Here is a 24,554-nt window from a genome sequence, read left to right as displayed (position 1 = left end):
CAGGCCCTCAGCCACAGCTCCCCACCAGGGACCCCGCTCAACAGGCCAACCCGCCATCTGACACTGAGCAGGCATTCCTTCCTACAGGTTGGGAAGTTCGCCATGCACCAAACAGGAGGCCTTTCCTTACTGACCATATCACCACAGCCCACAGACCTGGGTAACTTCCACGCTCCTCGCTTTGAATTCATAGCAGCAGTTGCCTCTGTCTCTACTCACGTGTGTTAGTACGGTCGGCCTTTCCTAGTAGGAAGTGAGCTACATCTAGAAGTCTTTTGTTTTGTTCCTGTTGTTTGAGGTCAGGTCTGATGTGGCCCAGGCTGCCGAGCTGTAGAGCCATAGAACTTGAACTCCTGGTTCTCCGCCTCTACCTCTCAGGGACCTCTTTTTTTTTTTTTAAGATTGACTTATTTATTTTTATTCTCTATGCATTGAGGTTTTGCCTGCACGCATGTCTGTGTGAGGGCTTCACGTCACTTGAAGCTGGATTACAGACCGGTGCGAGCTGCCGTGTGGGTGCTGGGGATTGAACTCAGGGCCTGTGGTTGAGCAGCCACTGCTCTTATCCCCCCAGGCCAGCGCTTCCCGGCTGAGCCGCACCCCAGCTCCAGGGACTCTTAATGGTATTTGTATTAAAAATGCATTTATGCTTCTTTTTGAGGTTACATTAGATTTTATGAAAGTGTGCATATTTATTTCCTGTGTCCAGTTTTTGGCTCACTAGGCATAAGGGCTTAGAAAGATTCTTAGTAATAATCCTCTACCTTTCTATGAGACTTTCTGTTTCCAAAGCACTTTCAAGATCTCATTTATTAATACTACCAGAAAGATTTTATGAAGCGAGGCAGGACAGACAGTTTTGTTGTTGTTGTTGTTGTTGTTGCTGTCGTCATTGTTATTAGAATTTACTTACATTATTTTATGTGTATGTGTATGCCTACATGCGTGCCTGTGCACCAGTGGAAGCCAAAAGAGGGTGTCAGATCCCCAGGACTTAGAATTACAGATGGTTGTGAGCCACTACATGGGTGCTGGGAGCCAAACCCTGGTCCTCTGAAAGAACATCTGAGTCCTGATACTTTTAGATTAAAATTTAAAGTTGTTTGGTGTTTAGCTCATCACCAACAAAAGAGTTCTTAAAACTTGTAACACTTGTGACTTAATAACTATTTTTTCAGTTTTTCAAGACAGGGTTCTGTGTAGCCTTGGCTGTCTTGGACTCCCTTTGTGGACCAGGCTGGCCTCGAACTCATATCACTTGCCTCTGCCTCCCAAGTGCTGGGATTAAAGGTGTACGCTACCATACGTCACTTAATAACTACCTTAAAAGGTCAACATAGCTTAAACAAATCTAAAGGAGTTTAATAACTTGACTAATATAGTAATGTTAAAGTAATTATGCACTAATTAACCCAAATAAATTGCACTTTGTTCTCTTTTCTTTTTAGGATACCCACCTGCCCTTTAGATAGATAGATAGATAGATAGATAGATAGATAGATAGATAGATAGATAAATGCCCAAACAGATGCCACCACATGTGGGTCCTATTTATGTATTCATGCATGTGTGCAGTATGTCTGTGGAGGTTAAAGGACAACTTGTAGAGTCTGTTCTCTCCTTATACCATCTGGGTCCCAGGTATTAAACTGGGACAGGTTGTCAGGCCTGGCATCAGGCACCTTAGCACCACTGAGCCATCTCACCTGCCCACGCTAATGCTGCCACCTTACACCAGTTTGTGTGCAGAGAAAAACTTGATATACTTCAGGTCCCAACAGATTTGGTAGAAAGTTGTCAGCAGGTTCACAGGAGGGTGGCGTAGTTCTCAGAGGAAGACATGTGTGCTGACCCCACTAGGAAGTTGCCTTATTCCCCCATCAGAAGGATGATTTTTTTAGTAGTATCTTCTAGAAGGAGGAGTTAAATAGAAGCACTCATGAGGCTGTGTCAGGAGGAGCAGGGCTCCAGTGCCAGCCTGGATCATGTGAGCTCCCGTCTCAAAAAGTATGAGTGAAATATAAGAGTATTTTATTTATTTCATTATTTTTCCATTTTCATGTATATGCTTTGTGTGTGCATTGACATGTGTGATGCATGCATGTGTGTGTTCATGCTGCATGTGTGTATGTATTCGTGTGTGTATGTGTGCTCACGCGTGTGTCCATACTGCATGTGTGCATGTGCTGCATCTGTGTGTGTGTGTGTGTGTGTGTGTGTGTGTGTGTGTGTGTGTGAGAGCGCGTGTGTGAGAATGCATGTGGAGGCCTGAGGTTGATGCCAGAAATCATCTTCCATTGCTCTTCTAGTAACTCAGTAAGGCAGGCTCTGTCACGCAAGCCTGCAGCTTGTCTGCGCAGTTGGCCTCCCTCGCCCTCCTGCCGATGGGGTCCCTGCCCACCATCCACGCCTCCCTCGCCCTCCTGCTGATGGGGTCCTTGCCCACCATCCACGCCTCCCTCGCCCTCCTGCCGATGGGGTCCCTGCCCACCATCCACGCCTCCCTCGCCCTCCTGCCGATGGGGTCCCTGCCCACCATCCACGACTCCCTCGCCATCCTGCCGATGGGGTCCCTCCCCACCATCCACGCCTCCCTCGCCATCCTGCTGATGGGGTCCCTCCCCACCATCCACACCTAGAGTTACAGTGGTCACAGTGCCTGGCTGACATTTGCATGGGTTCTAAGAATCCAAACCCCATTCCTCTCTCTTCATGGCAAAGGCTTTAACCACTGAGCTGTCGCTAACTCCAAAGAGTATTTTAAATACCTATCAACATTACAAAACAACCGTAGCACAGTGACTATCGTTATTTTAAAGTATGTGTGTTGTTTTTTATTTATGACTGAACCAAATAAAGGAAGATCCACGATCGAAAACACCCGCTCAAATGAAAGCAAAGACACCCGTCGACTCGTCCAATGACCTGGGACCTTTACCTGTAAGTTTGCTGAGCTCACCTGACTGACTCAGGCATTTTGTGCCTCGGAACATAGGAGTTACTTAACAGCTATAGCGAGCATGGTCATTTAACTATTGGTGCCATCTGTTAAAAATGATAATGTGCAAATTAAGCATACAGACAATGCCGAAGGGGTTTTTGGTTTGGGTTTTGTTTTCTAAAATACCTTGTATATCGATGACCTGGTACTAAAATAATTGCAATGAATGTTTCATTACAGCCAGGATGGGAGGAAAGAACTCACACAGACGGGAGAGTCTTCTACATAAATCACAGTATGTGCCTCATGGCTTTTCTATTGCAGCTGTTTGTAGTTCTCAGTTGTGGACTGAGGAAGAGAACTAACTCTTATCTTTTCCCTCTCAGACATAAAAAAGACACAGTGGGAAGATCCTCGGATGCAGAATGTGGCGACAGCTGGACCAGTGAGTGTCCCCGAATCCTGGTGCTCTTAGGTCAAGGGTGGCCTCCTCCTAATCGTGCCTACTTTTTTCTCCGAAAAGATAGTGTGAAGCCATTTTTACTCTGTGCCGCAAGCTTGGACGGTGATGCGCCATCCGGCTGGGGCAATAGGCTGCTCAGCCCAGCAGTCTAAAGCCAAGCGGCAAACCAGAGAGGAGCCAGCTGGTGACAGGAGAGTGCTCCCTGTAATCTCCAGGATCACACCTTGAACTAGATTTTTAATCAGAACTGTTTCAAAAGCTTCTATCTTAGATTAGTATCTAGTATCTTGGTGTGTACTTTAAAAAATAATAATAATAAGTAAGAAACAGGACTCCTGGGGGTTGAAGGAGAAAGTGAATTGTGGTGGTGCACGCCTGTAATCCCAGCACTTGAGAGGCAGAGGTAGGCAGATCGCTGTGTTTGAGGCCAGCCTGGTCTACAGAGTGAGTCCAGGATAGCCAGGTCTACACAGAGAAACATTGTCTAAAATAAATAAATAAATAAATAAAGCCTTTTCAGAAGTAGAAGTTTTTGTTTCTAAATTTTCTCTACTTGCAAGACTTATTTAGCCTCTAGCATGTCACATTCCAAGCATATTGTATGAGGTGGCACATGCTGTTGATGCCAGTGCTCGGAAGGCAGAGGCAGGTGGGGTGAATCTCTGTGTGTACAAGGCCAGCCTGGACTACATAGAGAAACTGTCTTTTAAAGGGGGGGGGGGCAGGGGATGCGTGGCGAAAACTACAGCCACGGGGACTGCTGAGTGCAATTTTATCTTAAAGAGAAATGTTTTAAGTTTTCTATTTACTTTTCTTCGAATGTAATTTTAATTTCCAAATAATATTTCTTTTTATATATTTTCATAAAATGTCCATGGGGAGCTTATAATACTGTTTAGAATAAAAACAACCTAAAATTTCTTTGTTTTCCCAAATTTTTCAACAAAAGGCAGTGCCCTACTCCAGGGATTACAAGAGAAAGTACGAGTTCTTCCGCAGAAAGCTGAAGAAGCAGGTTTGTGACCTGCATCTTACCAGTTACTCGGAGGGAGGGAGGGAGGGCTGAGGGAGGGGGCAAAGGGGGAGAGAGGGGAGAGGGAGAGAGAAAGAAAGGGGGGGAGAATGTGTGTCAAAGAAGATTTTAAGGGTCAGGCGTGATAGTGCACGCCTTTAATCCCAGCACTCGGAAGGCAGAGGCAGGTGGATCGCTGTGAATTCGAGGCTAGCCTGGTCTACAGAGTGAGTCCAGGACAGCCAAGGCTACACAGAGAAACCCTGTCTCGAAAAACCAAAAAAAAAAAAAAATTTTTTTTTAAATTATTTTTTAAAGATGCATTTATTTTATTCAGTGAGTATAATTGCTTTGCAGCTTGCATGCATACACGCAGCATGGGTGCCTAGTCTGGTGCCTGTGGAGGCTGAGAGAGATCACTGGATCTCTGGAACTGGAGTTAAAGAGCTGCCCTGGGGGCTGGAATCTGGGTTCTCTGCAAGAGCAGTGCATGCTCTTAGCCACTGAGCCATCTCTCCAGCCCATGGCTTTGAAAAGATTATTCATGAAGGCTGAACATGATAGTGCACACTTTTAATCCCAGCACTCAGGAGGCAGAGGCAGGCAGATATCTGTGAGTTCAAGGATACATAGGGAGACTTTGTCTCAGAAAAACAAAACAGTTGTATTTTTAATTGCGTGTGTGAGTGCAGTTGCCTGTGGAGACCCAAGGCATCAGATCCCATGGACCTGGGGTTACAGGTGGTTGTGAGCCGCCCAGTGTGGGTACTGTGAGCCAAGCACAATGTGTCCTTAACTGCTGAGCCGTCTCTCCAGTCCTAGGATGTGTATATCTTGGATTACGTAATAGAGAAAAGCTTCATGAGACACTCGCTTAAGTCTCTTCCCTCTTGGGGCTTGGTCTTTGTCCTCAGGAGATTTTCACCTTGTGTTTGTGTTGGAGACTTTACTATGTTAAATGTTAATACTCATCCATTTTCTTCAGCTTTAAACACAACACATTTCTACATAAGTTAAAAATTAATAGTGAACAGGACTGCAAATAGATGGCATTGTTACTTATTTCCTTCTGTTTGCCAGATACGTTCATTACACCATTTTCAGTCACCAAACTCCATTCAACATTTTAAATGTCTTCTCCTGCTCTGGTCCCTTCCTCCTTTCCCTACAGTTTAGGACCATGGCCACTAAGTGGCAGTGTTGGGTTGTGCTTTCTTGGGTTCCAAGCTGGTGAGGTTTCCAAGGGATTCAAAATGGTGGCTTGGATACCAGAGTTTTTCATTTGCACATTTAACAAAATGAAGTGCTTTTTAAAAAAAAAAAATGTAAATACTATTTTACCCAAAAATTTTTAAATAGAAAAGGCCTTTTAAATTCTTCTGAATTCAGTGATAACCTTAAAGGATAGTTTTGTGTCTGAATTACTCTGGAAATTGTTTTAAGCATCCTGATTTTAAAGTGTTTGGTGGAGTGATGAGTAGATAGTCCAGAGCTTCCTGGGCACTCAGGAGGCAGAGGCAGGTGGGTGTCTGAGTTTGGGGCCAGCCTGGTCTACGTAGAGAGTTCCAGGGTAGGAAGGGCTACACAGAGGAATTCTGCCTCAAAAAAGCAAAATGAAGCAACTTTTAAAAGATGGGAGCGTGGGCTTAGAGGTGCACACCTTCACTGTTAGCGCTTGGACTTAGAGGTGCACACCTTCACTGTTAGCGCTTGGGCTTAGAGGTGCACACCTTCACTGTTAGCGCTTGGGCTTAGAGGTGCACACCTTCACTGTTAGCGCTTGGGCTTAGAGGTGCACACCTTCACTGTTAGCGCTTGGGCTTAGAGGTGCACACCTTCACTGTTAGCGCTTGGGCTTAGAGGTGCACACCTTCACTGTTAGCGCTTGGGAAGCAGGGGCAGGCAGATTCCTATGAGCTGGAAGCCAGCCTTGCCTGCATAGAGACGCTGGGCTGGCCATGGCTACATATTAAAAACACAACTCAAAAGGAGAAAAAAAAGTTAAAAATATGGTAGAGAGCAATTGAGGAATTGACCTCTGATCTGTACACACCCACCCACCCACCCCACACACACACACACTCAAATATTTTAAATATAAATAAATATATCATTGGAATTTTGGAACATTCTAGCCTGGAACCTATAATGGCGCCCAGGGCGGCCCCTGACTCATGGCAATCCAAGAGCTCAGATAGCTGTTCGTGGGTGGCTTCTGTAAGCTTGGACTTGACAGTATCTGCACTTCCCTCCCCCCCACCCTGTACCGTCCAGTCCTTGAAGCAGCCACATCTCACCCCACTATGGAGCCTGGCCCAGAGCAAGGCCTGTACCATTTGCCTGATAATTAGGGTTTTTTATTTTTTGTTTTGTTTTTTGAGACTAGGTCTCTCTGCGTAGCCTTGGCTGGCCTGGACTCACTCTGTAGCCCAGGCTGGCCTCGAACTCACAGTGATCGCCAGCCTCTGCCTCCCAAGTGCTGGGATTAAAGGCATGCGCCACCATGCCTGGCCTGGTAATTAGTTTTTAATAGCCAATTTTTTCTAGTCCTACCATTATTTAATGTGCTGGGCAGCGGGGGAAACCTGTGTGGTGCTTGCTTGACTTCTGAGGGCTGCTGCTTGTGTTAAGTCCCATAGGGCTTTCTGTCGTCCCTCAGTACCATAGCAGATGGCCACATGCTCCTAAGAGCTGCTCGCTCCCTCTTGGTCTGACAGAAGACTGAGGATTTCTCTTCTCCTAACAGCACCCACATGACAGCTGTACAGAGAGAAGATGCTCAGACACATTTTATAGTAGTCACAGTTGGCTCCGAGGCATAGGACACAAGAGAGATAGGCCGGGGAGCCAGACTTCTCAGCTTCTGTTGTCTCTAGTTTCTTCATGTTAAAACAGAGGCAGCGGCTTACTGTAGTGTTGTTATGAACGAATGAGCCCACCAACTGCAGAGGACAAGGACAGACAGGTAGTGAGTAGCCTGCAGTAGGTGGAGCATTGATTGCAGAGTGGCCAGACCTGTCTGTAACTTAATATCGTGCAGACTACTGGCAAAATGCATCTAGGGTTATTCTTATCACCTATAGCTTTTTTAGACATAAAAATCAGAAATGGGGGCTGGAGAGATGGCTCAGTGGTTAGAGCGCTGACTGCTCTTCCAGAGGTCATGAGTTCAATTCCCAGCAACCACATGGTGGCTCACAACCATCTATAATGTGATCTGATGCCCTCTTCTGGGCTGCAGGTGTACAAGCAGGCAGAGCTCTGTATACAAAATAAATAAATAAATAAATAAATAAATCTTTTTTTAAAATCAGAAATGATTAAAGGAAAATGCTTATGTTCTGCCCCTATAGAAGAATGTTAAGGCCATATGTCCAAACTGGGTGTGGGAATGCACACCTATAAGCCCAGGACTAGGGCGGGTGCTGAGAACAGATCTTGAGCTCTAGGCTAGCTTGAGCTACATAGCAAGTGCACAGCCGACCTGGGTGGCAGAAGTGGACCCTGTTTCTTGAAGCAGGGAGGGGAAGGAAAGAAAAGTCAGTACGCCCACATGGGTTCTTCCTGGTGGGTTGGCTTAAAGGCAAAGGACTGTGGCAAACATCAGGCTGAGTTAAGCCTTGCCTCTCTTCCCTGGCTCTGCAGAATGACATTCCAAACAAATTTGAAATGAAACTTCGCCGCGCGAACATCCTGGAGGACTCGTACCGGAGGATTATGGGTGTGAAGAGAGCAGACTTCCTCAAGGCTCGCCTCTGGATTGAGTTTGATGGGGAAAAGGGGCTTGACTACGGAGGTGTTGCCCGCGAGTGGTTCTTCCTCATTTCAAAGGAAATGTTCAATCCTTACTACGGGCTGTTTGAATATTCTGCTACGTAAGTCCTTCCTTTTCACCGGGTCTCATTGTGTTGCCCAGGCTAGCCTCGAACTGACTTAAGCAACCCTCCTGCCTCAGCCTCCTGGTTAGCTAAGAGTTTAGCCACAGGCCACCACACCTGGCGTGTGTTCTTTAAATGACCGTGTACAGAAGGTGGAAAAAGAAGATTACAATCTCCAAAACTAGGTTGCATGTTAGAAGCATAGGCAACTGATTGATGTCACACAGGGATTAAAACTGATGTTTCAGAAATGACTTTTTAAAAATTGTGTTGTATAACAGGAAAATTACCGTGTTAACTTTGTGTGTGTTTGCGTCTGCTGTGGATTGCATAGCACAGTCATTCCCTCTTCCGCAGAGCTCCAGCCAGCCCTCCTCCGTAAGCACGCACTTGGCTGGCATTTCAAGTACATTCTGCATTGATGACCTCTGTACCTTTCCCATCCTCCTGAAATAAGTCTGCATTTGTCAAAGGCTTTCCCCTCCAGCTCCCGTCAGCCACCAGTCTGCTATTCCGTAGTTACATTAGACACGTGATGATGCCATGTAGCGTTTGTTTGTCCTCGGTGTGTGGATTATTTCACTTAGAATACGCTGAGTGACATTGCCTTGGGAAACATGAACAAACCTCGCTCGCCCAGAGCAGAGAGTTTCTGCCAGAGCCCAGCGTGGCAAACCAATGGGCTTGCATGAGTTACTTTCAGAAGTGTGGGTGACTCAAAGGCAGATGGGTAAGAGAAAGCCCTCCATAGCACGAGTGAGGGCCCACAAAGGTTATGTCCCTGGAGTTCCCTGCATGACGTCAGGTAGCTCAGTTGGTCAGCCTCTCTTCTCCCCACAGTTGTAATGTGTGATAGGTTTTGGCGTGTGTGCAGTACCGTCACAGGCCAGAAGAAAGCACAGCTCCCTGGAGCTGGGGTTATAGGTGGTTGTGAGCTGCCATGTGGGTGCTGGGAATTCAACCCAGCTTTTGTCTTCTACAAAAGCAGCAGTTGCTCTACACTCCACTGTTGTAGTCTGTCTCTCCAGCCCCACTTCCTGAGTCTTACAAGCCCCTCCCTCCTTCCAGGAGGAAGTATTGGAATTCAGTTCAGAGGAAATTGTACAACAGCCGGTTCTCAAAGTCCAGCTATGTTGTACCAAGTGACAGGCTTTTCTCTTTGTCCTTCGTACATACAAATGGATAGGTTTTGTCTGTCCACTTTACTATCCTTTGGGGTTATTTCCGCCTTTTGACAGATCCAGTGGTTTTAATAGAGGAAAATAACAGAAGGGGGTAAATTTTCATGTTTGCCTAGATAAAATTTTTTTTCTATGAAACATTGAAAGGATGACATAAGTGTGGTTTGTCTTCGCAGGGATAATTACACCCTCCAGATAAATCCGAATTCAGGCCTGTGTAACGAAGACCACCTCTCGTACTTCAAGTTCATTGGCCGCGTGGCTGGGATGGCCGTTTATCATGGCAAGCTGTTGGATGGTTAGCATCGAGAAGCAAACTTTTGTTTAATACGAGGTTGCTGGGTTTTTTTAAAATTATTATTAATAATCATCTCAAATATATTTCGTTTCTTACAAGGGTTTTTCATCCGCCCCTTCTACAAGATGATGCTCCAGAAGCTGATCACACTGCATGACATGGAGTCTGTGGTAGGTCTCTCTCTCTCTCTCTCTCATGCTGCATGACATGGAGTCTGTGCTAGGTCTCTCTCTCATGCTGAATGACATGGAGTCTGTGCTAGGTCTCTCTCTCTCTCATGCTGCATGACATGGAGTCTGTGGTAGGTCTCTCTCTCTCTCTCTCATGCTGCATGACATGGAGTCTGTGCTAGGTCTCTCTCTCATGCTGCATGACATGGAGTCTGTGCTAGGTCTCTCGGCCGCTAGGAGAAGTGGGGCTTGGTGGCGGTGTGCACGCTGTACCAACAAACTACGCACACAGCCCAGATAATTTGTTTTCAAAACAGAAATCAGTACATTTTAATGTTTTAAGACGTAAGTGAGGGCTGAGGAGGTGGCCCAGTGGGTAGTAGCATTTGCTGGGCAAGGACAAGGGCCGGAGTCCCCGCCTCAGCACTCTGGGAGGTGGAGGCTGGAGGATTCCTGGAGTTGGCTGCCCACAAGCTCGGTTCCGGGGTCAGCCAGAGGCCCTGCCTCAGCGGGATAAAGCGGAGAGTGACAGAGCAGCGCAGCGGACATGTGAGCCCGGGGAGTGCACGCTCCACCCCTGCACACACCACACAGTCACACACAGAAATGCACAAGTGGACGTTTTCCAGCATCTCGTAGACTGGACGAAGCTTTGCAGTCAATACTTGCATATCCACTGCCCGCCTTTTCTGCGATGGGCCTTTTTCCTCTCTCATCCCTGTGTCCACCACACACTGACTGTATTCCTACGCCTGTGTCCGTCGGTACATCCTAGCTTTTTCACGCGCCGCAAATTACACCTTCTGCTGAATTGTCTCATGTTTATCTTTTATACTTGCATATTTTTTGTCTGTGTGTGTGCATGGGCACCACATACTGAGGGAGTCACTTCTCCCGCCGTCCTGTGGATTCCAGGGATTGCGGTCCGCTCTCCAGGTTGGCCGCAGGTGCCTTTACCCACCGAGCCATCCCCATGGATAGCGTTCTCCTAAAGTTGTAAATTTACATATTTGCTTTAATACATTTTTTTTGTTTGGAGGGGGAGCGTGTACCATGGTACACCGGGCAATCAGAGACAGTTTGTAGGGGCCATTCTCTCCTTCCGCCATGTGGGTCCCGGCGTTTGACTGCGTCCTCATGCTTGGTGGCAGTGCCCTGTGCCACCGGGGCATCTTGCTAGACCTCTGCCGTATAGTGGTTAGCCATCTGTCCCGCTTTTAAGTTATGGTTGTTTGTGATGAATGGTGAATGTTTAAAGCCAGCTCTCCAAAGCCAGAGCATTGGGGAGGCGGGGGGCTCCTGTAAAGAAACAGAAGCCCAAAGACCAAGTGTCATGTGTGCTGCCGGTGGGTGCATGTAGGTCCCAAGGTCAGTTACAAACAGTATGATTGTTTTTTTAAGGTTTATTTATTTTTATTTTATGCATCTTAGTGTTTCGTCTGCATGCATGTATGTGCACCATGTGCGTGCCTGGTGCCCTCAGAATGCTGGGTCCCCCGAAGCTGGAGTACAAATAGTTGTGAGCCATGGTGCAGGCGCTAGAAATTAAACCTTGGCGTTCTGCAATTAGCAGCTCGACCACTGAGCATCTCTCCAGGCCCCAGTTGATTCTTGGTTGTGCTTTTTGAGGTTGTTTGCAATAGGCTCTTGTGGAGCACAGGCTGTTCTCAAGCGCACTGTGTAGGTGACTTCGGCGTCTCCTGCCTCTATCTTCTGCACGCTGGGAGCACCGACCACACCCGGTTTAGGCTTTTCTAGGAACCAAACTCAGGGCTTTGCACATGTTAGCAAGTACGCAAGCAGCTCAGCCCCAGCCCCCAGCCCCAGCCCCAGAGTGATTCTTTGGAAACCCTAAGAGCACACAGTCACTGTGTGGGTTGCTTAAGATTTTATGTTTAATTTGAAGCTTCTGTTTGGGCCGGTAGTGAACTCAGACATTTCACATGCCATCCACAGCCCTGTTGCTGGGTTGGCGGGTGTGTGCCCTGTGCCCAGCTTTTCATATGGACTCTGGGGATCCACACTGGCCTTCGCATCTTGGGAAGCAAGCACAATACACCCCAGGCCATCAGAGTGGCCGTCATGGACGGTCAGGTACCAGCCCATCAATGTAGCCATCATGGATGGTCAGCTATCTTTGTATATACAGATTTTTTTTTCCCCTTAGGGGTATAACTCAGTGTTAGAGCACTTGCCTAGAATGTACAAGGTCCTGAGTTTAATTCCAGCACTGTAAAATTAATTAGCTAATTGATTCATTCATTAATTCAAGTGTAATTTCCCTTCTAGGATAGTGAATATTACAGTTCTCTGCGATGGATTCTTGAAAATGACCCGACAGAGCTGGACCTCAGATTTATTATAGACGAGGAACTTTTTGGACAGGTCTGTGGACTTTCAGATACTACATCATTTGCAAAACTGATGCTGTCACCTAAATGTGAGCATCAGTGCATACCCAGGATGCTTCTGTGCACTTATTTTCTGGAAGCCAAAGCTGTCTTTCTCAGGCAGCAGTTCCACCTGCACTGACCTTTGACTGATTCCGTATTTATTTTAGTAGAAGTAATATTTAAGTTTTCTTTTGAGTTGATTTAATTTAAAACACCAGGCTTCTGGTGTGACCCATATGTGTACACACACACACACACACACACACATACACACACACACACACACACACACACACACACACACCCACCTCTCCATTTTCCTTACTAAACTAACATGTCCTTTTTAATTTAGACACATCAACATGAACTGAAAACTGGTGGGTCGGAGATTGTTGTCACCAATAAAAACAAAAAGGAGTATATTTAGTGAGTACTTTATTTCTAAGTATTTTCCTAGAAATAATCCTGTGCTGATTTTTTTCTTCTCCTTCTTCTTCTTCTCCTCTTCTTCCTCCTCCTCCTCCTCCTCTTCCTCCTCCTTCTTCTTCTTCTTCTTTTTGTTTTGTTTGAGATTTTCCTTTGCTTGCTCTTTCTTCCCCCATGCCAGAATCTCGGTCTTAGGAAAACACACTTTAGTTCCCCGTGCTTCTGTTCAGTGTTTGCCGTGGGCCCAGCAAGTCTCTCTGTTCTTCCTAAGTGGAAGAAACATACCCTAAAATTGTTTCTTGATTTGTGTGGAGGAAAAAAATGTTTTGTTTTACTTTTTTCTCCTTTCAGCCTTGTGATACAGTGGAGATTTGTGAACCGAATCCAGAAGCAAATGGCTGCTTTTAAAGAGGTACACTGTGTTTTTTCCCTTGCTGTCCCCTAACTGCAAAGGACCCCCCCCCCTTAACTTTCAAGTGCTGGGCCTTAGTGCATCTGAGAGAAATAAGATGTGGCCGGCTCTATAAAGTATGTCTTTAGTTAAATTTTATGTTTTTAAAATAATATGCACATGCACGCGGAGGCCAGTAAAGGGTCCCCTGGAGCTGGAGTCACAGGCAGTTGTGAGCCACCTAACACGGTGGTAGGAGACGAAGTCGGGTCCTCTGCATGAGCAGCATGTACTCTTAATCTCTGAGCCATCTCCACAGCCCCTTAAGCGTATATTTATATGAACACAGTTTTACTGGAGGAGTGCTCACTCTGCGCAACAAACACCGTGGAGGCTGGGAGGTACTGAGCCACCAGGGTGCTTGCTATTCAAGTGTTCTAATCCCAGAACCCACGTAAATGCCGGGAGGGTGTGGCGGCCCACCTGTAATTCCAGCTTTGGAAGGTAGAAGCTGGGCACCATCCAGACTGGTCGTATTAGTGAACTCTGGGTTTGGTTGTGAGCCCTTGAGTTAATGAATAAAATGGAAGAGCAATTGAGGGTGATTCTAGGCATCAGCCTCCAGCCCCCGACACACACATAAGTGCCCACACATACTCAGACATGCAAAGGTAGAGCACCACACGTGAAAATGGTATAAAGTAGACACTGAGCATCCCCGTCAGTGCCTCTTACTGCCCCTCCTCTTCCCTGTTGCCCCACACACTTTAGGAGGCCTCAGCAGAAGAGAACCAATCAGGTCACACGCACTCACGTTCTTCTTTTATTGGAGACTTCTGCGTGTCTATATAGATGTGCTTCTTTTTACTGCATTTTATTAATAATATTAATGCATAAGTTATTTAGGGTTCCAGTTGGTGGGTATAGGGGTCGTTGTCATGTCTAAAGTTGTCCTGAAGCATTCTGTGAAGTGTGATTGTTTCTCACTGATCGGCTCTTGAGCAGTGTGTAGGAGTGTGCAGTGTGCAGGCTGTAGGAGGCAGAAAGACATAGGCTCTGGCCATCACAGCAGCCCTCTGACGAGTGAGCCAGCTGCAAGCCTGGGTGCTCAGTGAGCTCAGAGGCACAGACCAGAAGAGGAAGGCGCAAGGGAGGAGGGCAGCTGGCACGGAGTCTGGCACTGAGGTCGGCTTGTGGGCCCCCGGGTGACCAAGCTGCGACTCAGAGCCTGCAGGAGAGCCAAGCAGGGCTTGTGGGTGAGGCATGAGGCATGGTGAGAGGAAGGAAGGTGACACTAGAGCCTATTCAACAGTGACACGTCAGCATCAGTCTACGATCTAGTCATTGAGTCATTCTGGAAATGGTGTGGAGTGAATTGGAGGAGGCCTCCACCAGGGCAGCAGAGCTGGGAGAGTCACCAAATCCAAATGAGAAATGGTGAGCGCAGGAGCTAAGACCAAGACAGTGGGAAGTGGGGATGGAGGGGCCGAGGGTGGGGACACTTGCCTCTGCCTGGCTAAGCTGTGGACAGGAGGGACACAGGAAGAGCCATGCCTGTGCAGCTGTGCCAGTGATAACCAACATCTTCCGTCCTCTGAGTGGCCGCTGAAAAGGAAATTAGCAAAGAGGAGCAGGCATGCCGGGATCGGAGGCTGAGGAGAGAGGATTTCGAGTCTGAGGCCAGCCTGGGCTACATAGAAAGACCCTGCCCAAGAAAAGGGCGGGGAGAGAGAGATGGAGGGAGCATTGTATTAAGAGCAGGCTGGGCTATGGAGGTGGCTCGGTAGGTTAAGGTGTTTGCTGTAAAGACATGGTTTTGAAGCCTGGGCACTTACGGTGACACAGTGGAAGGAGAGAACAGACTCTGACCTCCACACGTGTACTGGGAGACATTTGCACCCATACCTTTCACAGGCACACATGCGCAAATGTAGTGTTTCAGAAGCAGACAAATTCAGATAGAAGTACAGAGTGTTTTCCTAGATAGCTCTCGAGCTGACCTTGGCTCTGTCCGCAGCAGTGCAGGTGGCAGGGCAGTGGAGGGACAGGCGGAGTGTGAGGGACCGCATTTAGCTTTACACACTGTGTATACTTGGCTAAGAAAGAAGAGAGAGGCGTTGTTAGGGCAGGTGTGGCTTGGTCAGGGAGCTGAGGAAGCTGCAGTAGGTGCTGTGGGGGAGGAACGAGGCTTGAGAAGCAACGGAAGGTTTTTGGCAGGTGCTCTGAGCACAGAACGGCCATATTGCGATTGCCGTGAGTGTGAGTAGAAGTGAGAGTGCTTCCTGCGCCACAAGGTGCTGGAGCAGGAGCTGAGCCTGCTAACCAGCTTGACATATTCCTTTCCTCCTAGGGATTTTTTGAACTGATACCACAGGATCTCATCAAGATATTCGATGAAAATGAGCTAGAGGTAAGAAATGTGTGCGTGCCTGGGAATGTAGCTGAGTGGTGAGAGCTCCAGGCCCTGAGTTCAGTCCCCTGCAGCAGCACCAGGGGGCGCGGGGCGGGAAGGGAGAGGGGAGGACACAGCTCAGTTGGTAGAGTCTATGGAGAGAAAGTGAGCGTTCGGGGGAGGGGTGCTTATTAGCGAGTTTGAAGTCCTGGGCACCGGCCTCACACCAGGTGTGGTGGGCCACGCATGCTCTCAAGCACTTGGGAAGATCAACGGTTCAGTGTCATCTCCATAGCCGCATTGTTTGAGGCTAACCTGGGCTACATGTGACTCTGTCTTTAAAAAGAGAGCCGAGGGGCCAGCAGGATGGCTCAGTGGGAAAGGCATTTACAGCCAAGCCTGACAGCCTAAGTTTGACCCCTGGAGTAGAAATGGACTCCCACGGCTGTTCTCTGACTCTCACACTCACACCATGGCATATGCGTGCACACACACACACACACACACACACACGCAATAAAAAAGATCAAGAAAGAGAAATATTTTATGCTAAAACAGCTTTGCCTGGATGTAGTGGTGCACTCGAGGACTGAGGCAGGTGGCTCTCTGCGCGTCTGAGGCTAGCCCAGTCTGTGACCCAGGACACCTGGAGCTACATAGTGAGACTCTGTCTAGGGGAAAGAACAGCTGTTGCAGCAGTTTTTCCTGCTCATGGTCTGTGTCTCTTGCCTGCAGCTCCTTATGTGCGGTCTGGGAGACGTGGACGTGAGCGACTGGAAGGAACATACAAAGTACAAAAACGGCTACAGCTTAAACCACCAGGTCGTCCAGTGGTTCTGGAAGGTAACCCGAAGCCTACTTTCCTGTAGAGTCAGTTACACGATGCCACCTCCCGGGTAACTTTTGGGGTGGGTGGCACTCTGAAAAGTGTGCCAGGCAAGCAAGCGGACGTTTGCGTTTGTACGGTGTGCCTTTGCGTGTGAGTCCACCCTCTCACACACCGAGGGCTCTTCCAAGTTCTCCTATAGATACGCCATTCAGTAAGGCCAATAAATGTAATTGTTAAAGGATGGTGTGTGTGTGTGTGTGTGTGTGTGTGTGTGTGTGTGTGTGTGTGTGTGTGTGTGTGTTTGCATGACTTTGTGTGTCACATGTATGCAGCGCCTGCAGAAGCCAGAAGAGGATGTCAGATTTCCCTGGAAGTGCAGTTACAGACAGTTGTGACCCAGCCTGTGGATGCTGGGAACTGAACCCATGTCCTCTGCATTCTTCCCTGCTGAGCCGTCCCGCCCCCAGGGGGGAGCCTTAGAACAGACCCTGGGCCTGAGGGGGAGCCTTAGAACAGACCCTGGGCCTGAGGGGGAGCCTTAGAACAGACCCTGGGCCTGAGGGGGAGCCTTAGAACAGACCCTGGGCCTGAGGGGGAGCCTTAGAACAGACCCCGGGCCTGAGGGGGAGCCTTAGAACAGACTGTTCTCTGCCGTCTAACGGCTTTTCTCCCCAGGGTAATTTGTCTGTTTTCAGTGCTCTCCTCTAACCAAAGTCTTCTGATTTTCAGGCTGTTTTGATGATGGATGCAGAAAAAAGAATTCGCTTGCTTCAGTTTGTCACCGGCACATCCCGTGTGCCTATGAATGGATTTGCTGAACTCTACGGTAAGGGTTCCGCACAGGCCTCTCAGAAGTGCAGACATTGGCTGTCATACTCACGGCTGATGAATCTTCAAGCTTCTGTCATTTTCTTTTTGGTCTTTTGTTTGTTTGTTTGTTTTTGTTTTTTGAGACAGAGTTTCTCTGTATCCAAAGCTGTCCTGACCTCGATTTGTAGACCAGGCTGGCCTCAATCTCACAGAGATCCACCTGCTTCTGCCTCCCAAGTGCTGGGATTACAGGCGTGCACCACCACGCCCAGTCACCATTTTCTTGTTTAGCTTAATTTTTAGAAATTAAGTTGAGGGTTTGGGGGACAATTTGTTTGGTAAAGTGCCAGCCTAGACTGTTTGGCAAGCTGCAGGAAGGTAAGAGACCCTGTCCCCAAGATGTTGTTGTGCCTTAGGACCACTACCTGACGATGTCCTCTAGAGCACACACAGAATTAAGACTGCTTTCCACCCTTGAGCACTAAGCTCTGTTCTCTGTGTGGGCCCAGTGGCCCCCAAGTTCCTAACGACGCTGCAGCCCTTTTATACAGCCTCATGCTGTGCTGACCCTGTGTTGTTGACACCTCATAGCTGTAATTATACTACTGTGATGAATCATAACATAAATACCTGTGTTTTCTGGTGGTCTTAGGCGGCCCCTGTAAAAAGGTCATCCAACCCCCAAAGGGGTCACAGCCCCCAGGTTGAGAACCACTGCTCTAGGGCACCGAGTAAGGACCGCAGTAAAAGACACTGCCAACATCTAAGCAACAAACTGTGGCCTTGGAGGATGAGAGCTGCACTAGAGAAGGTTATAAGTTGCCCCTTTACCCAAGGATTCACTCTCTGGTATAAGAGCCGAGCCCACAGTCGCATGCCTCTGGCTAACCTATGCTGTCAGGTTATTCTCTGCACTCATTCTTACTACTCTGTTATTTGTTGAGTGCAACATGTGCGTGTATATATAACACCAGCAAATATGGGGTTCAGTACTATCCACTATTTTAGGCGTCCACAGGGGACTTGAAACACATTGTCCACAGATGAGAAAGAACTCAAAGATTTCTTTGACATTAAAAAATTAAATTAAATTAAGAGTAGGTTTTTCCAAGCTTCCTTGATCATGGGATCTTATTTTTCCCTTTGTGGTCTGGGGTGAGCTGTGGGTTGGAGGCTCTCCTTAGGTTCTTCCCTCTTGGGGGAGACCCAGATAAGACCGCACAGCTTCCTCTCTATGGTATTTTCCCTTCATGTATGGCTGTGCGCCATGTGCTTGCCTGGTGCCATTGGAAGCCAGCAGAGGCTGTCGGAGCCCCCAGAGCTGGAGTTAGCGCAGGCTGTAAGCCGCCCAGTGTGGAGCTGGGAGCCTGATTTGGGTCCTCCGCAGGAGCGGTGTCGGCTCTTGGCGGCTGAGCTCTCTTCAGCCCCAGCACTGAAACTGCCAGCTGTGAAATATGAAAAGTCACGCCTCTGAGAAACCTCACTGTTGAGAATATTAAATAGTCTTTCGCTGCTTCTGGCATCCGTACACGCACATTTGGAAGTGATTATGGGATGTAAGGAGAAGTATGGAAGGGCACAGGTCAGGATGTGAGCATGGTTATCTGGTGACTGGGGTGTTGAGGATTGGAGAGAGCTAAGTGGAAACTCAGAAATAAAAAGAAAAATATCCCTAATGAGAAAAATTGTAGACTGGGTAACAGGATTACATGCGCTATGCCCCTGGCTCTCGACCCCTTTGGGGCTTCCACATATCAAATGTTCACACTACAATCCATATCAGTAGCAAAATTACAGTTGGGGTTCACCACATTAAAAAGGCTGAGCTGGGCGTGGTGGCACAAGCCTTTAATCCCAGCACCTGGGAGGCAGAGGCAGGCGGATTATTGTGAGTTCGAGGCCAGCCTGGTCTATAATGCGAGTCCAGGACAGCCAAGGCTAACACAGAGACCCTGTCTCAAAAAACCAAAAAATAAAATAAAATAAAAATAAACAAATAAATAAATAGGCTGAGGACTACTGCTCTAGAGGACCACACTCCGAAAGACTCATGAGTCAGATATGTGAGCCAGATCCCAGTACTTGGGAACCTGAAGCACAAGCATTGACCTAAGTTTATGGCTAGCCTCGGCTACATTGTGAGGCCCAGCCCAGCGTGGACTAAGACTAAGAACCAGTCTTCAACAACAAACAAAAGAGCAGGACTCTGGGATGGATCAGCAGGTCAAGGCACTTGCCCCCAAGCCTGATGACCTTAGCTCAGTCCCCAGAATCCACAGGTGGAGAGAACTTCCACACATTCTCTGACTGCCACAATTTAACTGTTGTTGTTGTTGTTGTTGTTGTTGTTGTCGTTTGTTTGTTTTTCGAGACAGGGTTTCTCTGTGTAGCCTTGACTGTCCTAGACTCACTTTGTAGACCAAACTGGCCTTGAACTCACAGCAATCCGCCTGCCTCTGCCTCCGCCTCCGAGTGCTGGGATTAAAGGCGTGTGCCACCACACCAGGCTCCAATTTACTTTTAAATAGCAGTCAGAAGCTGAAAGGGAGTCCTCACTTCCTCTCTGAACCTCTGAAGAAAGTCCTAATTCAAGATGCAGCTGGGTTGGGCCAGCGGGTGTCCTAGAGTTACCAGGTGTCACCATGGAGGGCTCAGCACCCACAGATGAAGTGGCAGGCAGCTTGCTTTACAACTGGCCAGTGACTCCAAGCACAGGGCAGGCTTCGCTCTCTTCTCTGGTTCATTTCCTGTGTGTGCAAGTTCTGCATGTTGGAAGGGGGTATTTTGCAATGTCTAGGGACTTGTGGGTAAAGTACATTAAACCACAGAAACTCATCTTCCCCCCAGGCTCCAACGGACCACAGTCGTTCACAGTTGAACAGTGGGGCACCCCTGACAAGCTACCAAGAGCGCATACCTGGTGAGTAGCTGTCTCACTCACCCTTGACAGGGCACAGAGGACCCACCCCCACCCCCGCTCACCTAGGAGCAGCCCCTGCCACGCCCTCCTGTGATGGGTGGGTGGGTGGCAGCCTTAGAAGAGAGGAAGAGACAGGAACACAGATCCAGAAGCCCATGCTGCTTGGGCTCAAAATCCAGGTAGAGAGACCCAGCTGAACCGAACTGAACGGGGCTGTACATATTGCCCCATTCCATGAGTTCCCCCAGAGTGCTAGAACATTCCATCTTGGAGGCTAACACAGTCAAGGAACCAAGTTATCTAGAGGGAGTGTGAGGACAAGACTGCTCAGGGAGTAGGGAGAGCCTCCCTGCCTATGGTGACCACCGGTGGCAGTGAAGGACACGCTCTGGAGGAGGAGCAGTTACCATGGTGACGTTTCCTGCATCATTCTCAGCTAACCAGATCCTCTCCATCCTTTCAGCTTCAATCGCCTGGACCTGCCACCGTATGAATCGTTCGAGGAACTCTGGGATAAACTTCAGATGGCGATTGAGAATACTCAGGGCTTTGATGGGGTTGATTAGATTATAAGAAACAAGCCGTGGTGTCTTGAGCACCATAGTCTCTAAGCAAAAGCAAAAGCAAAATCGCATCTTTACATTTTCCATAGAACTTCTAAAAGATGGTCACTGGCTCTTCCCACAGAGACCAGACAGTTTATCCATGATTTTAGCTACCACCATACTGATGTGTTCATTTGTCCAGTTACTTTGTCCTATTTTAGGGTTCACGCATGCCACTGGACTCCCGTCCTGTGCGCCTGCGCCCTGCCCGTATCTCATCTTGCTAGGCACATCCTTCTGAAACTACTGAGATTCCAACTGTGAAATATCTGTAATGAGTATCTGGTGGGAAAAAGTTGATGCTTTTCTTAAGATGAAATTTGGACAAAGAAAGTCTTTAGTATTGAGTAAACTGCGACACACTTAGTGCCACTTGTCGCTACTTATTCTGTAGACCTGCCTAGTGTACCTTATTGCCTAGATCTTTGAAACAGCTTTGGAAGATGTGTCACATATGTTTTTAGTCACTTGAGTCACTTGCAAAAAAAAAAAAGAAAAAGAAAAAAAAAGAAAAAAAAATTTTTTTTTTTTACTCTTCACTTGGGAAGTATTTCACGTTTGTTAGCATGCAGCTTGAGTCTATTCAGAAGACAAGCAGAGCCAGCTTGTATTTGCAATGTGTAGAAAGTGTTAGGCCTCCCTCTTTCCTGTGCATCCTCAAGGCTCAGTCACAGGCTAGAGTCATTATGTGTTAGTGCGTTTAGAATTCCTTCAGACATGAAACAAGCTCCACAAAGCAGTGTTTCTAAGCATGCCGTGAAGAACCGAGTTACATGTATGACTTGCCCTTACCAGCCACTCTTCACGCTTGCAGTCACGTAGTACATACGTGTTTACGGAGTTCATTATGTTTACAGATTAAGCGAATTTCTGTAGTTGCATTTTTATATTTTTAGTATCACATTAGTATAAAAAAAATTTGTTTGAAATAACCAAAGAGTAGTTCGACGCATAATTTGTATGAATTTGTTACCAGGTTTCTTATGCTTTCTAAAAAATACTGTTTACTATGAAAATTGCGTTTTATTAAAAGTCAAAAAAAAACCCTGGGACAAAATGCTACAGGTGGAGTCCCACTTTGACCACGTTGAAGTGCGGGAAGAGACCCCATGCCTGCATCAGCACACACAGACAGTGCCGGCTGTGTGCCAGGCCCCTAAGATAAAAAACTGTCAGCAATGAAATCCAATTCCGTCTTCATCCTCGAGCTTAGAAATGTGGGGGTGACTTACAGTAGAAAGTAGGGGTGAACAGAGTAAGGCAGAAGGAAAGGGAGGCGAGGTCCCGTCCAGCTGCCAGTGCCATGTGCCAAATCCTCTTACTCATCCTTACGTTGGTGTGATTATATGGAAAACGCTCTTATATATGAAAAATACTACTGTGATGTAAGCACGTGTTACAAACTTTCCAGAAAGCTCCCTATAATACCCTGTGGGAGCTATAAGAAGTACTTGGGGCCATTGCTTTACGCTTGTTGGCTCTAAGACAAGTGCCTGACAGCCCATGGTAGGGGTTTCATCGACAAGGAACCCCCAGGCCAGCGCATGCTTCCCAAGTGTCCTGACCAGAGTCCCCCCGGCCTAGCCACGAGTGCGCTCTGGATTTTATCACTGGGCGGCTGAACCTGCACCACTGGGCTCCGGCTTCTCCATCCGACAGGTGTGAGTAGCTGTGCCATCCTTTCTGTCTTTCCGGGACAATGAAAGACCAGGCAGTACTTCTTAAAGAGTTGCTTTCCTGGCAGCCACCAGAGCCTGACTCAGGTGCCCAGGCTGTCACCCCCACCCAGTGAGAATGTCCACCTGAAAGTCAAAGATGAGCAGTAGGTGAGGATGAAAGGGCACCGCCGGTCCCGGAAACTTGCTGACACGTGTGCGTATTCACGCATGGGTCTCAGTGTCCATGTTCTCCACAAAGTAACACTAAGATGGGCTGGTGTGTTATCTGGAGCGTCCCGGTTGTGTGGAACTAAAGGGTGAAACCGCCTTGTGAAGACAGCGTTGTACACGGTTGCTCAGTGTCACCTCTGAGAAGTCATGCACAGCAGAGCTTAGGAAACACAAGCTTGCTTTTCATCAGACCCATACCCCTTTAGACGATCCCGTGATTTCACTACAGCCTGGTGTTAAGGAGGCCAGGCTGGGCAGAACACCGCAGCCTGTATGCCAGTCTGCATGACAGTGTCTCAGTGACACGCCGCTGGGAGCTGTGAAGTCACTGTCACGAAACGAAGGCTTTGTGCTTTTCTAGAAAAGCATTTTAGCCTTTGTTTTTCTCTAATGCCCCCCTTCAAAAAAAGAAACACAAAATTGCATTACAAATACAAACCCAAATGGCATTTGTTTTCATTTTTTATTTATAACGCTCAAGTTATTCCTTATAAATGTCAAGTTAAACACAATTGGTTTTGATGATGAGCTATTTGACATTGTTTTTAAATTTCTTCTTCTATGGTAAATGTATATCCAGATTAATGTATCAAAATTTATTGCATAAACTATAAAATCATTTTCAAAATCTCAATTCCACAAATAAAGTTCTATTCTAATTTTAAAAACAAAGCTGTGGCTTGGTTACCTAGAAATTTTTTCAGACGAGTTTACTGAGTGGTGTCTTAAAGATTCTCAAGATGGACTTGGCCCACGTATGAACCCTTCCTCAGATTAACCTTGTGATGGGCGGCCTGTTCTCACTTTACAAAGTTGCCCCCTGGCAGCCAGGCACGCGGGCATAGGAAGTAGTTTACTGAGGACCCCCCACTTGGTTTGGGGTTATGCGGGTCTCCCTATAATGTACTCAGCAGCCTCTTCCCTTCACCTGCGTGTCCTGTGCACACACCCCTCTCCGAACACTGCACTGGCAACCCAGAACCCCCTGGACTCCTCCCTTGCATTGGTCTACACTAAAGTAGACCAGTCCTCTTTCCTGATAACAGATTTAGGTGGTGTCCAGGTGTCTACCCAACATACCACAGTATGAAGATAAGGGCTGGGCCATGTTCAACTGATTTCAGGGTACACATGTAGTAAGTTTGGGGAGAATCCCCTACTTACCTTCGATGCTGTGCACAACTGGATGCGTGTCTGACTCAAATCAGATGCGTTATGGCAGTGGTCCTTAACCTGTGGGTCATGACCCTCAACCCTCTCACAGGGGTCACATGTCATGTTACACTGTGATTCATACCAGCAAAATCACAGGAAGTAGCAGTGAAAATCCTTTTACGGTTGGGAGTCAGCACATGAGGAACTGTGCTAAAAAGGTCACAGCATTAGGAAGGTTGAGAATCACTGCATTATGAAACGGAACATCACAGTGGGGAAATGAATACATTACCTAATCTATCAATCAAAATAGGGAGCCACCCAAAGTACATCCCTTATTAACTAGCCCTCCTGCCTTTAGACCTACCTGATCTGTAGGCAGGGCTTTTGGATGTTCTCACTCACATAGCCCTCCGTTGATCTTCACTATACTCTTTGCTCATTTAAAAAAAAAATACTTTTAACAATTGGCCATGCCTCTTGCCTGCTACAGCACTAGAGAAAGCGCCCTACCCCCACACCTTGCTGGGCAGCACAGTAGAGCCGGCCGGGGTGGCAGGGGCACTGGTGAGCCAGACCGAGGGCCTGAGAACTGGAGAGCTGGCCCTGCCCCTTGCCAGCTGTGGCATTGAGTGAGCCAGCCAGGGCAGTGCTCGAGAGCTCCCCCTGGTGGTGAGAGAGCAGATGGGTTGACCAGCTCAGCTACCAGCCAGGTCCAGATCCAGGGCTTTGAGTTGGTGGCACACCCCAACATCTACCCCAACTATGAGCTGCTGGAGCACTTGAAAGGGTCTGTCCTGC

At 47.7% G+C, this 24,554-nt stretch overlaps 1 protein-coding gene across 1 annotated transcript in view; it reads left to right on the top strand.

Moving 5' to 3' along the window:
* The window catches only part of NEDD4 (NEDD4 E3 ubiquitin protein ligase), a 94,249-nt gene extending 70,979 nt beyond the window's left edge, over window positions 1-23,270 (top strand). Inside the window, exons 15-29 of the mRNA XM_084752891.1 lie at window positions 2,860-2,940; window positions 3,182-3,236; window positions 3,328-3,386; window positions 4,354-4,419; window positions 8,062-8,291; window positions 9,652-9,773; window positions 9,873-9,943; window positions 12,233-12,328; window positions 12,689-12,762; window positions 13,114-13,174; window positions 15,504-15,563; window positions 16,281-16,388; window positions 17,104-17,200; window positions 20,032-20,104; window positions 20,568-23,270. Coding sequence (XP_084609017.1) covers window positions 2,860-2,940; window positions 3,182-3,236; window positions 3,328-3,386; window positions 4,354-4,419; window positions 8,062-8,291; window positions 9,652-9,773; window positions 9,873-9,943; window positions 12,233-12,328; window positions 12,689-12,762; window positions 13,114-13,174; window positions 15,504-15,563; window positions 16,281-16,388; window positions 17,104-17,200; window positions 20,032-20,104; window positions 20,568-20,670 — 1,356 coding nt within the window. The 3' untranslated portion in view covers window positions 20,671-23,270. The remainder of the gene's footprint in view (window positions 1-2,859; window positions 2,941-3,181; window positions 3,237-3,327; window positions 3,387-4,353; window positions 4,420-8,061; window positions 8,292-9,651; window positions 9,774-9,872; window positions 9,944-12,232; window positions 12,329-12,688; window positions 12,763-13,113; window positions 13,175-15,503; window positions 15,564-16,280; window positions 16,389-17,103; window positions 17,201-20,031; window positions 20,105-20,567) is intronic.
* Window positions 23,271-24,554: the final 1,284 nt, after the last annotated feature.

This window comes from Acomys minous, assembly GCF_964271855.1.
Source record: "Acomys minous genome assembly, chromosome: 13".
Lineage (NCBI taxonomy): Eukaryota > Metazoa > Chordata > Mammalia > Rodentia > Muridae > Acomys > Acomys minous.
This window is presented reverse-complemented; position numbering and strand designations above follow the sequence as displayed.